Source organism: Scyliorhinus canicula, chromosome 10, assembly GCF_902713615.1.
Source record: "Scyliorhinus canicula chromosome 10, sScyCan1.1, whole genome shotgun sequence".
Classification (NCBI taxonomy): Eukaryota; Metazoa; Chordata; class Chondrichthyes; order Carcharhiniformes; family Scyliorhinidae; genus Scyliorhinus; species Scyliorhinus canicula.
The window spans coordinates 167,274,876-167,289,544 of NC_052155.1; the positions used below are offsets into that span (position 1 = coordinate 167,274,876).

Here is a 14,669-nt window from a genome sequence, read left to right on the forward strand (position 1 = left end):
TACTTTCACTCAAAGAATGAAGATCTTTTTACTCTTATTACGGGCAAGATTTTCTGGTTGTGGTGCATTCAATGGGGAACCTCGTTGACCATGGCGGGATCAGAAGATCGTGCCGCCGTCCAATGACGGGCCGCCTCATGTTGCCGCAAAACATGCAGCGGGTTGCTCGGTAAATCCTGCCCTACATCTTTACAAAATCACTGTGGTTTCATATGATGCCGCTATACTGCTTAACACCCACTGCTGTAGAAAGATTGTAATGGTGTAGTTTTTCTCAGGCAGCATCCATACTGCAGAATTTACTGATGATTCGTATGCCAGCCACAATGGAGGAAGCCAAGGATTTTGTCTGGCAGGTAAGGAAAGTCAGAAGAAATTGTACATTGTTGCATTTATTTTTAAAGGCTAAAAGAACAGTTTACTATGTGACTGTCAACTCTTTGTGTCTTCGTCTTTTTTCTGAAAGGATGGTTGAATTTTGGGATGCGGCCTACATGTACAGGCAGATTCCGGTTAGGTCTGCACATATTTTGCCGGCTATTCCAAATAATCCCAAGTAAGGGCACATAATGTTCTGAAGCCCATGAACACATCTATATACGTATTGTCAGCAGAGCTGTGCCATACATTTTGGAGCAAAGCTTGAATCTTTAAAGATGTATTGGTGCTATGAACCAAAATAATATAAATAGAACTTGTATTTATGGAGTGTTTCTTTACCTCAGCCGGAAACATCCCCTTAATACTTCACTTAAATCAGTGAAGTGCCTGCTATGGAGGTAAACGTAATTTGCGAAGCGTATTTGCAACTGAGCCCACAATTCTACATAGTTAGGCATCCTAGTATGGAAAGAATGCAAGACTATAGAAACTATGCAGTAGAAAATTACGATGTTCACATCAGAGCTTACAGTAACGAAGACAAATTTGAGCAGTTGGTTTTTTTTTTAACTATAAAGCTAAGAATATTGTGGGACAATCGTAAAGGTCATCAAGATTATGAAGGGCTAGATACGTTGGATAATGTTTGTTTCTGCTGGTCTGTCATGATAACTGGAAACACAAAGTTCCATTAAGTTTAGAAAGAGGATAGCATTTGCTGCCTCAAACGCTTAGCCAAACAAGCTTGTAATTTGTTTGAAAGGGGACTGGGGCGTTGCCTAAAGGAGAGGAGTATTCAAAGGACAAGGCAACAAACAGGAGAATAGAATTAGACTCTGATCTATGTAAAAACATGGCAACAGAATGGACAAAATAGCCTTTTGCTGTAGTGTCGCTTTACATGATTCTGCTTACTGCCCCATACATTTTTTAGAAAATTTAAATGGTATAATATCCCTATTTATGTGCTTCAATGAACAGTGTCAATGCTGTTGATCAGTAGCCAGTCTTGTTGTGTTATATAGGGGCAGTCACCAAATAACTTTTTGCATTGTGGTATTCAAGTCAAGAGTTATTGATTGTGGAAGGGGGTGTAGTTGGGCTCAGGCAGGCAGGCAAAGGAGTAAGAGATTGTAGACACATTGGTGAAGCATGAATGGAATTGCAAGTTAAATGATGCTTTGAGAGTTACTGCACTCACCTATCACAGCATCACCTACAAGTGTAACAGATCGAGTATTATGACTCACCAAGTAATTTCAATACAAACATTACATAGAGATTATTTTTAATTTGTAAACTTGAAGTACCAAATTATTTTTTTCCAATTAAGGGGCAAATTAGCATGCCCAATCCGCCTACCTTGTACATCTTTGGGTTATGGGGGTGAGACTCATGCAGACACGGGGAGACTGCAAACTCCACACTAACAGTGAACCGGGGCCCCTTAGCATCCAACGGTTAGGTTACAGGGATTGGGTCGGGAGTGGGCCTAGGTTGGGTGTTCTTTAGGAGGGAGGGTGCCCCCCCCAACGCCGGGTGGGAGAATAGCGGGAGGGCCTCCCGACATTTTTCACACCCTCCCGCTATTCTCTCTTCCCCCACGCCACGAATCGCCGCTCGCCATTTTTTACGGCGAGCGGTGAATCTCCGAGGCCGATGGGCCAAGCGGCCGGGCCTTCAGGCCTGTTTCAACACAGCAGCAAACACACCTGCTCGCTGCCATCGTGAAACGGGCGCCAGATGCCCGTTTGGGGCATCTGGGGGCACGATTGGCATGGCAGTACCACGGCCGTGCCAAGGGGGGCACAGGCCCGCCATCGGTGCCCACCGATCGCGGGCCGTGCGTCCGTAACGGACGCACTCTTTTTCCTCCGCCGCCCCGCAAGATCAAGCCGCCACGTCTTGCGGGGCGGCTGAGGGAAAAGACGGCAACTGCGCATGCGCGGCCGCGTCAGCCGCCGTGACGCACGGGGCCGCACTCCTAGCCCCGCCCGGAGGGTAGAATCGGCCCCGGAAGTGGGCGTGAAGGCTACCGTGGGTCACGGCCTGTCCCACGGCAGCCTTTACGATTTTCCGCATTTGCGGAGATTCTCGCCCAGGAAGTTTACTTCACTTGGAATGACTACACTTAAAGTAAATTATTTAAGTGTTCATACTGAACACTGTGGGTCTGTGCAGAAGGAGGCCATTCGGCCCATCGAGTCTGCACAGACCCACTTAAGCCCTCACTTCCACCCTATCTCCGTAACCCAATAACCGCTCCCAACCTTTTTGGTCACTAAGGGCAATTTATCATGGCCAATCCACCTAATAGCACATCTTTGGACTGTGGGAGGAAACCGGAGCACCCGGAGGAAACCCACGCACACACGGGGAGAACATGCAGACTCCGCACAGACAGTGACCCAGTGGGGAATCGAACCTGGGACCCTAGCGCTGTGAAACCACAGTGCTATCCACTTGTGCTACCGTGCTGCCCTAATTCTGATTCCCACATTTTAAAAATACAATAACGTACGATGGTTGAAGAATATATAATTAACGGAAATGGTGCACTTTGTGGTATAGTTCCAAATGAGATAAAAGAAAAATGTGTTTGATAAGTCAGAAAAATGTGTTTGATAAGTCAGGTAAGATGAGGAAGCCAATTTCATTATGTTCTGGATTTTGTGAATTTCTGGTTTTAATTTCATTCTTGCCTCTGAACATCTTTGCTTTTTGTAGAGCCCATGTGTTCATGATGAAGAATCGGGTTTGTCACTGGTTGGGCTGCCTGCTCTCCAGGCCCTACTGTATCACTGCCAATTCTATGAGCGTGTGGCTAGTATGGCAAAACACTGCTATCTCGGAAGATATATGTTTGATTTGAATTTTCCGAAACCTGTTGCCAGTAATTTGCTCATCACCAATTTCGAAGGTATGAATTTTAATAATATTAACGCTTTGGGTATTTCATTTTGATATTTTTATGATGCTTTGATTCACCTTGTGTTTCTAAGAGTAATTAAGTTGAGGAAGATGCGCATAGAAGATGAATTTAATTTTTGTCAGTGTTGTTTCCTGTTCAGGATATTGTAAACTTCCAGATTGTAGACAAATGGAAGGATGCTATCTTTACCTTTAAAGCCCTAAGCTAAATATTAACATAATGTGTTAAGTAATCTGGGTAGGTTATAGATTTACAAATTTATATGCTTCAAATAAGTAATAGCTTTTATAAAGAAAGCAAATTCTGATGCTAGCAATCAGTTCCTAAAGGCTGATTACAATTTTTTAAATTTGGGGTTTAATGCAATGAGAATTTTAACATGGAATCATAGAATCCCTACAGTGCAGAAGGAGGCCATTTGGCCCATCGAGTCTGCACCGACCTTCTGAAAGAGCACCCAACCAAAGGCCCACTCTTCTGCTCCATCCCCGTTACCCCACCTAACCTTTGGACACTGAGGGGCAACTTTTTTAGCATGGCCAATTCACCTAATCATCTTTGGACTGAGAGAGGAAGCCGGAGCACCCGGAGGAAATACATAGAGACACAGGGAAAATGTGCAAACTCCACACAGTCATCCAAGGCCAAAGTTAAACCAAGGTCCCTGCACTGTAAGGGAGAAGTGCTAACCACTGCCACTGTGCTTCCCATCTCACCAATATCTGATCCTTCTCTCATAGAATTATTTTCTGGTTTTACTCTTGGTGTCTACTGATGAGTTGACTCGGTGCTGAATCTACGTGCCTTTTGGCTAAATCTTATTTGCTTTTGTAAAGAATTTGAGCTAATTGTTCGAAGGACCATACCATGTGATTTTTTTCAAAAAAACCTATATAGTTAGAGATAAATTCTGGTCTCTGAGTGGTGGGCTGGTTGTGGTATCAGAAAAAGAAAACGAATATGATCGAGTTCAAATGTAAAATGCAAAGATGGAAGTTAAAATAGATAATGTAATGAACATAAACCGATCCTTCACTTTTTGCATTGAGTACAAGGAAATTATCCATTTAAAAAAAAAACTAAGAGTACTGGAATATTTAGCAGGTCTGGCAACATATTTCAGGGGAGACATTTCAGAATTTACGATCTTTATTTCATAAGAGCTGGGCTACCCGTCCTCTATTCGGGAAATAATGGAATGAAAGTTAAAAAATAAGGTTTAAAAGCGAAGATAAAGAAAATGTTTTGATGAAGTAATAAGCTGAGATTGTTCCCTTACGGACACATAGACTGAATAAAATAGATATTACAGCTGAAAATCAGATCGCAAACAGTTTCTGTGGAATAATTTATTTGAAGCATTTCTTATATTCAATAGATTTCATTCAATAATTAATTTAGTTATCTTTGACAAGATAGTTTTGATTAGCAATTTCAATCCCACATAATGAAATACAAATACCTAAATTAACATAAAATTATTAGACGCAAAAAGTGTTATTTGACAAAGTATTTATTTTTGCAATGAGTTCACATTCTACTTGTTTCACTCTATTTGATTTGACTTGCACATTTTAACTATATGGTTTCCACTAATCATTCTCCATATTCCCAGTGTCCCTCTCAAAATCCTCTGGATCGAAATCAACATCTACACAATAAAGGCAACATATTCTACATTTTCAATGTCCCTGGGCGCGATCTTCCCAAAAAGGAACAAAGTTCCCCAGTGAGCGCATTTAACCGCTTGTTTCCTGGCACTCGAGGTGCTGGGAAACCCATGACTATTCAACGCCACTCGTGATGAATAAGGGACCTAAACGGGAAACGCGCAGCCGAGGCCACACACAGCCCCGATTTTTACAACAGAGCGCTCTGCTCGCAGGAGCTGCCTGTCGTAGCGAGAGATCGAGATGCCATTTTTAAATGGCATCCCAATCTCCGAGGCTCACAAAAAAAAACCTCTTCCCAACCCGAATGCAACATGGGAGGACCCGGAGGAAGCCCACACGGGGAAACATGGGGAGAACATGCAGACTCCGCACAGACAGGGACCCAAGCCAGGAATCAAACCCGGCTCCCTGACGCTGTGAAGCAACAGTGCTAACCACTGTGCTACCGTGCCGCCCATGATCTACAGTACTATCAGTAGATAATAATTAAGATTCTGCTGTGGCTCATTTTACTTCAAAAGACAGCTAATGTCATGAGTGGCTTTTTGGAAAAAAGTTAGGCCATTAAACTTAATGGAATAGAATTAATCATAGAAGCAAGCAGTATAAGTGAGGTCTTAAACTGCCTAATGTAAATGAAGCATTTCTCCAATAAGTCTTGTTTCTCGATAGGAACAAATACAAACATTGTACAAATCACTAAAGTCAAACTCATAAATTTGAGTTTAATCTCACCCTGCTGTTTCAGAATAAAACTGAATCTGTTAACACATGCACTCATATTTATAATCTCTTTCATGACTTGGGCGCAACTATTAAAGGTCAGTCAATCAAATAATGATAATGGGCTAAATATTACCAACAATCTTTATAGCCTGTAAACACAAAGGGATAGAGATGGGCAGCATGATAGCGCGGTGGTTATCACAGTTTCTTCACAGCTCCAGAGTCCCAGGTTCGATTCACGGCTTGGGTCACTGTCTGTCGGAGTATTCACGTTCTCCACTGTCTGCCTGGGTTTCCTCCGGGTGCTCCGGTTTCCTCCCACGATCCAAAGATGTGCCGGTTAGGTGGATTGGCCATGCTAAATTGCCCTTCGTGTCCAAAAAGGTTAGGTGGGTTACTGGGTTATGGGGATATGTTGGAAGTGTGTGCTTAAATGGGGTGTTCTTTCCAAGGGTTGGTGCAGACTCGATGGGCCGAGTGGCCTCCTGCACTGTAAATTCTATGATCACTGTGTGGTTGCTGATTAGATTGCAAATACGCATTATGTGGATTTGTAGATGCAACATCTTGCATCTTTTATATCCTTACACCATTCACAAGCATAAATCTACACCTGCAAACTGGAAAGACTGCACATTGGATACCTGGTAATACTTTATTTTCTCTCAGCAGACACTGACTCATTGAAATATTGGAGAACATCATCTCGTCTGTCGAATCACAGTCATTTGTCAAGTTTCCCATCAACATCAAGCACTTTGGTATGTGGTGAGGCAATGAATGTAGAAACATTTTTGTAGAATGTGTATTCGCAGTTTCATGTGAGAATTTTAGAAAAAACATAATTTTTATGTTTACAGTAGCAACATTTCGACAAACAATTTATTGATTGTGACACAGTTGCAACATATATATGACTCATCACCTCCTTGGGATGTTCTAAACTAAGTTAACTCATTCATCTCTTTATTTTTCCAATGCTTTATTTTAAACCTATTTCAGAAAAGAAATCCTTTTTGAGAACTAGACAGAAATGACATTAGTGAAAGACTTCTAAAAGTAAAAATTAACGAAAAGTTTTCAGTATTTAATATTGATGTTTTGATTAATCCGCGTTAATTTATTATGAAATTTCAATTCTCAGATTGTGCCATCACCATCTTTATCAGTTGGCGCATCTGAGTTCCATGGGCTGCTGCACAATGTGGCTGTGTCTCCTATTCCTCTTCCTGAATCTCCAACTAATCGGCTAACAGCTCAAGGTAGGCGGAGGTTCTCCATTTTACACAAAATGATGTAGAATATATCACAAAGAAATGGTCAACTCAGCCTAACTGATCCACAAAGCTTCTATTATCCTCCTTCATCTAACTATATCTACATAAATCTACTCCCTTCTCGCTCAAATACTTCTCTAACCTCCTTTTAAATGCATCTGTACCATTCACCATAATGGCGCCTTGTGATACTGAGTTCCACACTCTCACCGCTCTCTGGGTTTAAAAAAAAGTTCTTTCTGAATTCCCTTTTTGCTTTCTTTGTGGCTATTTTATATTGATGGCCTCCACTCTTACTCTCTCTTATTCTGTATTCCCTCTCTTATTTTGTATCAAAATATTTTAGTATGTTAAAGGCTTCTGTATTTATTATGATGTGGAGATGCCGGCGTTGGACTGGAGTGGGCATAGTAAGAAGTCTTACAACACCAGGTTAAAGTCCAACAGATTTGTTTCGAATCACTAGCTTTCAGAGCACTACTCCTTCCTCAGGTGAATGAAGAGGTGGGTTCCAGAAACGTATATATAGACAAAGATACCAGACAATGCTTACATTGTGAGCATTTGCAGGTAATCAAGTCTTTACAGATCCAGGCAGAGCAACTGGAGGGAGGGATAATCACAGGTTAAAGAGGTGTGAATTGTCTCAAGCCAGGACAGTTGGTAGGATTTCACAAGCCCAGGCCAGATGGTGGGGAGGTGAATGTAGTGAGGCATGAATCCAAGGTCCTGGTTGAGGTCGTACTCATGTGTGCGGAACTTGGCTAAAAGTTTCTGCTCGGCAATTCTGCGTCGTTGCGCATCCTGAAGGCCGCCTTGGAGAACGCTTACCCAAAGATCAGAGGCTGAATGCCCTTGACTGCTGAAGTGTTCCCCAACTGGAAGGGAACATTCCTGCCTGGCGATTGTCCGTTCATCCGTTGTCGCAGCACCTGCATGGTCTCGCCAATATACCACGCTTCGGGACATCCTTTCCTGCAGCGTATGAGGTAGCCAACGTTGGCCGAGTCGCACGCTTATGTACCACGTACTTGGTGGGTGGTGTTCTCACGTGTAATGGTGGTACCCATGTCGATGATCCGGCATGTCTGCAGAGATTTCCATGGGAGGGTTGTGTGGTGTCGTGGTCGCTGTTCTGAAGGCTGGGTAGTTTGCTGAAAACAATGGTTTGTTTGAGGTTGTGCGTTTGAAGGCAAGTAGTGGGGATGATCTTTGCAAGATGTTCATCTTTATCGATGATGTGTTGAAGGCTGCGAAGAAGATGTTGTAGTTTCTCAACTCCAGGGAAGTACTGGACGACGAAGGGTACTCTGTCGGTTGTGTCCCATGTTTGTCTTCTGAGGAAGTCAGTGTGTTTTAGAACTGTCGATTGAGGAGTTCAGCGCCATATCTCGTTCATACGGGGGCACCTTTCAGTGTCTGTTACGCTCTTTGTCTGAGCAGATATTGTGTATACGGAGGGCTTGCCCATTGGGATGGCTTCTTTAATGTGTTTAGCGTGGAAGCTGGAGAGGTGGAGCATCATGAGGTTATCAGTGGGCTTGCGGTAAAGCGAAGTGCTGAGGTGACGTCCTTGATGGAGATGTGTGTCCAAGAATGCAACCGATTCTGGAGAGTAGTTGTTGTTGAAAAATCACCACTATTCTTAGAATTCCACCTAGACCAAAGAGGGCCGACATTCTAAATGGTAAACAGGGATTCTCACTCCCTGACTCCGATGCAGGCTTTGGTGGGTGCTATTCAGGTCAAACTGTATTTTCAAGTTATCCCCCGGTATAACCCGTACCTTCACCGAAGATTTCATCTACTTACCACTTAGTAGCATCGACCCTGGGTCCCGCATTGCTAAGTAAGTAAAGTAGACTTAGAAATAACCACTGTTTCAGGTTAAATTAAGTTATTTTATTATTATATTTTTTTCTTTTAAAAAGCTGCAATCACTTTCTTTACAGAAAGGTAAAAAGATCTTGCTTCTGGAGCCTTGTGGTTGGTTGAAGGGACCTTCAGGCCCACCGTGACAATCAATCTTCTTTAAAGTCTGGTCTTTAGATGTATTCTCTGGTGAGCTAGGTTGCTGTGTCTTGTCGATCCCATGTACTGAGCTATGAGAGCTGGCTCTGCTGGCTATCTCTGAGCTGACTCTGATTCCTCTTTAAATTCTAGTCTTCCTTAGATGTACTCGCTGTTTTAGCTCGGCTGCTATGTCTTATCTTTCCCATGACCGAGCTGGCTGTAAGCTGACTATGCTTGTTTCTCTTGTTTCTTCTCTGCTTCTCTCTGAGTTCTGGTTCAGGTAGTTCCTGCTCTGGTCTTGAGTTTATATTCTCTTTCTAACAGTTATTAAGTTTTTATGACCTTATTGTAAAGTAACTATTATTTCATTTTGATTGTAAAAAGTATCTTTGATCTAAACATTCTAATACAACTAAGTATTCATTTTGACATGACCTCACCTCTCAGGTCTCTGATTACATTGTTTCCTTTGTGATGTTCAAAGTTCCTTTGTGATATTCAAAAATGCTTTGGTTTCAAGAGGTGTTACTTTTAATTCCTGTCATTTCTATAGTTTTATTTTCCAATTGTGTCCCCAGCTCATAACTTTGACTTTGATTTTGGCTCTAAATTATGTTTCTCGTAGACATGTTGTCTCCAATTTACTTGATATCGGCAGAACTTCACACTTAGAATTATCAGCAAATTCAACCGAACCTCATCCTTTCCTTTCCAGCTGTTTACTAAGATAGTTACTTTCAGTGAAGGTGTGAACCATTGTTTTTAGCTTCATACAAAAATCCTGTGTGTTTGTTTGGGAGAAGGAATCTGCATTTTATAATTCTGCTCTTTGCAGCTGCTATTAACCCTTCGTGGGATCTCTCCCTGTATCCTCTCATGGTTCTCTCGACCAGATATTGCCAGACTTCCATGTTTCAAATGACACATCTTTCTATATTTTCAATAACATAGTCCATGGTGAGTCTGATGGTAGGATAAAACTTATTGATGTCTTCGTGTAGTTGTTTCAGTAATTGTTCGCCATGGGTCCATAGGAAAAAAATGTCATTGATGTATCTGTCATAATATCAACTCATGTATATCATGAGATGCAGACAGGCAGTGATTGACGCGCAGGATAACCAATGAACACACACGACACAGAACAACCAATCACCAGACAGGACACCACCACTATAAAGCCCACAGGGCATTAAGGCTCTCTCTCTCTCACAGGACACGGCCAGGTAGATAGTCGCAGTGCACAGGCCAATGAACATCATCACCATGTGATAGAGAGCTAGTCTTCTCAAGCAAGTAGGAGGTTATCAGTTAAATTAATAGAGTGTCAACCCACAGCAGATTATGTCCAGCAATCAACAGGTTCAATAAAACAGTGTTGGACCATCTCCTGTGTCGGAAGCCTGTTTCTCGTTTTACTAACACAGATAACACATCAGTGTATAACGTTGGTTGAAGATCCTGTGCAGTGAGAAGGTCTTGTTCAAACTTGTGCATGAAAATGTTGGTATATTGATGTGTGAATTTGGTCACCATGGCTGTTCCGTGTGTCTGGATGAAGAGCTTGTTGTCGAAGACTTTGTCTATATATATATATATATATATATGTTTCTGGAACCCACCTCTTCATTCACCTGAGCAGTGCTCCGAAAGCTAGTGGTTCGAAACAAACCTATTGGACATTAACCTGGTGTTAAGACTTTTTACTGTAAGTATTCATTAGTCTTCCTTTCGTTAACTTAAAATTAATACTGAGAATTATTGTGGGTGCTGGAAATTAGAAATAAATACACCAATGAACACCAATAAATAGGCCTATGGTGTGCTAGCGTTCATTAGCAGAGGGATTGAATTTAAGAGCCGTGAGGTGATGATGCAGATGTACAAAACCTTGGTACGGTCACATTTGGAGTACTGTGTGCAGTTCTGGTCCCCTCATTTTAGGAAGGATGTGGAAGCTTTGGAAAAGGTGCTAAGGAGATTAACCAGGATGTTGCTTGGAATGGAGAGTAGGTCTTACGAGGAAAGGTTGAGGATGCTCGGCCTTTTCTCATTAGAACGGAGAAGGATGAGGGGCGACTTGCTAGAGGTTTATAAGATGATCAGGGGAATAGATAGAGTAGACAGTCAGATACTTTTTCCCCAGGTAGAACAAACCATTACAAGGGGACATAAATTCAAGGTGAATGTTGGAAGATATAGGGGGGATGTCAGAGGTAGGTTCTTTACCCAGAGAGTAGTGGGGGCATGGAACGCACTGCCTGTGGAAGTAGTTGAGTTGGAAACGTTGGGAACCTTCTAGCGGCTATTGGATAGGTACATGGATTACGGTAGAATGATGGGGTGTAGATTAGTTTGTTCTTAATCTAGGACAAAAGTTTGGCACAACGTCGTGGGCCGAAGCGCCTGTTCTATGTTCTAAATGTTGGAAATACTCTGATCAGGCAACATTGTGGAGAGAAAACCAAGTTAATGTTTCAGGCCAGGTGATCTTCTCTCAAACCTGGAAGTTGCAAACAGAATCTGTTTGAACATGAATCCAGTACCTGTATAGGAGTAATGGGCAGCATGGTGATGCAGTGGTTAGCACTGCTGCCTCACGATGCTGAGAACCTGGGTTCGATCCCAGCACCGGGTCCGTGTGGAGTTTGCACGTTCTCCCCGTATCTGCATGGGTCTCACCCCCACAACCCAAAAATATGTGCAGAGTAGCTGGATTGGCCACACTAAGTTGCACCTTAATTGGGGAAAACAAATTGGGTAGTCTAAATTTATATTAAAAGTATGGTAATGCACAAAAGGTGGCTCTGATGTCTGCAAGCTCTGCTATCCAATTAGTCCTACTCTCCTCTTTTTCCTGAGGAGCTGATTTTCAAAAAATGTATATCCAAATTCCTTTTGGAAGTGATCTGCTTCCACCACCCTTCCAGGCAGTACATTCCGGTTTATAATAACTCTGAATTAAAATAAATTCCCCTCCTCTTGCCATGGCTCTTTTGCCAATTATTTTAATTCTATATCCTCTGTTTTTTGACCCTCTTGCAGTGGAAACACTTATCACCCTATTGTGCAGGAACAGTAGAATTTGGGGTTCATGTGCAGATACCTTAGAAAGCAGTGGGACATATTGAGAGAGGAGTTAGCAAAGCTTATAATATTCTGCTTCATAAATAGCAGTGTTCAATGCAAAAGCAGGGAAGTTATACTCGAGGAGATTTACCAAAATCAAGGTTAGGTTGGAGAAGCCAGGGTTGTTTTCCTTGGAGCAAAGGAGGTCGAGGGAAATATAAACAGTTCTGGAAATACTCAGCAGGTCTGACAGCATCTATGAAGAGAACAATAGAATGAATGGGCGAGCTCTTCCAGTTATTCATACCTGCGGCATCTTCTGATCCCGCTGACGGTACACCCCTGCTGCAGCTTTCCTGGCAGCGTGGGGTGGATTCAATGGGAAATCCCATTCGCAGCAGCGAGACCAGGAGATCCTGCCACCGGCCAACAGCGGGCCGACTCCCACCACCGAGAAACATTGCGGGGAGGCCAGAGAATCTCGCCCAACGTTTCGAGTCGAAGAAAAGTCTTCTGTTTATCGAGACGTCTTATTCAGCTTGAAATATGAACTGTTTCTCTCCCCGTGGATGCTGCCAGACCTCTTTCCAGCACAGTTTTTATTTCAGATTTCCACATCTGCAGTATTTTGTTTTTATTTTAGAGATTATGGGAAAATTTGATAATTCTCACCCTTAATTAGTTAAGTCAAAGTAGACCACAAAAACTGTTCCCATGAGTTGAAAGCACAACTGGGAGATACTGTTTAAGGTTTTGGGCAAGAAATGCAGGGAGGATGTGAAGAATTTGTTTTTTATGCATCAACTAATGACTTGGAACTTGATGCACATGAGAGTGATGGAATTAGAGATGATCAATGATTTTAAAAGGAAATTGGATAGACACTTGAAGGAAATACATTTGCAGAGTGGAGCATGGGGTCTGACTGGATTGCTCTACAGAAAATCAGCATGGATTTGATGAGCCGAATGACTATGTCAGGAAGTGGGCATCCAAAATCCTGAAGAACACTTAATTGGTGTGTAAAGCATTTAACTACCTTGCTGTTATCTAAATAGAAACCTGGTAAAATTTAAAGGTTTAATATCTTGATGTCATTTTTAAAATAAATTATTAGTACAATGTGGGCTTCGTTGGCTAGTTCTTAGACTGCTGCAATCCATGTCATACAGGTGCAACCAAAGTGTTGTTAATGAGGGAGCTATCTTCAATCCAAATAAAGAACAAAGAAAAATGACAGCACAGGAACAGGCCCTTCGGCCCTCCAAGCCTGCGCCGATCCAGATCCTCTATCTAAAACTGTCGCCTATTTTCTAAGGACCTGTATCCCTCTGCTCCCTGCCCATTCGTGTACCTGTCTAGATACATCTGAAATAACGATATCGTGCACGCCTCTACCACCTCGTTCTTGGCACCACCACCCACTGCGTAAAGAACTTTCCACGCATATCTCCCGTAAACTTTTCCCCTCTCACCTTGAACTCGTGACCCCTAGTAATTAAGTCCCCCACTCTGGGGATAAAGCTCCTTGCTATCCACCCTGCCTATACCTCTCATGACTTTATAGACCTCAATGCGGTCCCCCCCAACCTCCGCCTTTCTAATGAAAATAATCCTAATCTACTCAACCTTTCTTCATAGCTAGCACACTCCATACCAGGCAACATCCTGGTGAACCTCCTCTGCACCTTCTCCAAAGCATCCACATCCTTTTGGTAATGTGGCGACCAGAACTGTACGCAGTATTCCAAATATGGCCGAACCAAAGCCGTATACAACTGTAACATGACCTGCCAACTCTTGTACTCAATACCCTTTCCAATGAAGGAAAGCATGCCTTATGCCTTTTTGACCACTCTATCGACCTGTGCAGCCGCCTTCAGGGTACAGTGGACCTGAACACTCAGATCTCTCTGTACATCAATTTTTCCCAGGGCTTTTCCATTTACCGTATAGTTCGCTCTTGTGTTGGATCTTCCAAAATGCATCACCTCACATTTGCCCGGATTGAACTCCATCTGCCATTTCTCCGTCCAACTCTCCAATCTATCTATACTCTGCTGTGTTCTCTGACAGTCTCCTTTACTATCTGCTACTCCACCAATCTTAGTGTCATCTGCAAACTTGCTAATCAGACCACCTATACCTTCCTCCAGATCATTTATGTATATCACAAACAACAGTGGTCCCAGCACGGATCCCTGTGGAACACCACTGGTCACAGTTCTCCTACTCTCTGTCTCCTGTTGCCCAGCCAGTTCTTTATCTATCTAGCTAGTACACCCTGGACTCCATGAGACTTCACTTTCTCCATCAGCCTACCATGGGGAACCTTACCAAATGCCTTACTGAAGTCCATGTATATGACATCTACAGCCCTTCCCTCATCAATCAACTTTGTCACTTCCTCAAAGAATTCTATTAAGTTGGTAAGACATGACCTTCTCTGCACAAAACCATGTTGCCTATCACCGATAAGCCCATTTTCTTCCAAATGGGAATAGATCCTATCCCTCAGTATCTTCTCTAGCAGCTTCCCTACCACTGATGTCAGACTCACCAGTCTATAATTACCTGGATTATCCCTGCTACCCTTCT

General features: G+C 42.6%; 1 protein-coding gene across 3 annotated transcripts in view; it reads left to right on the plus strand.

The window, feature by feature from the left end:
* rttn (rotatin) overlaps positions 1-14,669 on the plus strand; it is a 229,033-nt gene that overhangs the window by 144,424 nt on the left and 69,940 nt on the right. For 2 of the 3 annotated variants that reach the window (XM_038810072.1, XM_038810074.1), the window contains exons 32-35: positions 279-356; positions 3,109-3,301; positions 6,382-6,473; positions 6,857-6,974. In XM_038810072.1, coding sequence (XP_038666000.1) covers positions 279-356; positions 3,109-3,301; positions 6,382-6,473; positions 6,857-6,974 — 481 coding nt within the window. The remainder of the gene's footprint in view (positions 1-278; positions 357-3,108; positions 3,302-6,381; positions 6,474-6,856; positions 6,975-14,669) is intronic. The other variant, XM_038810073.1, reaches the window with a different exon arrangement.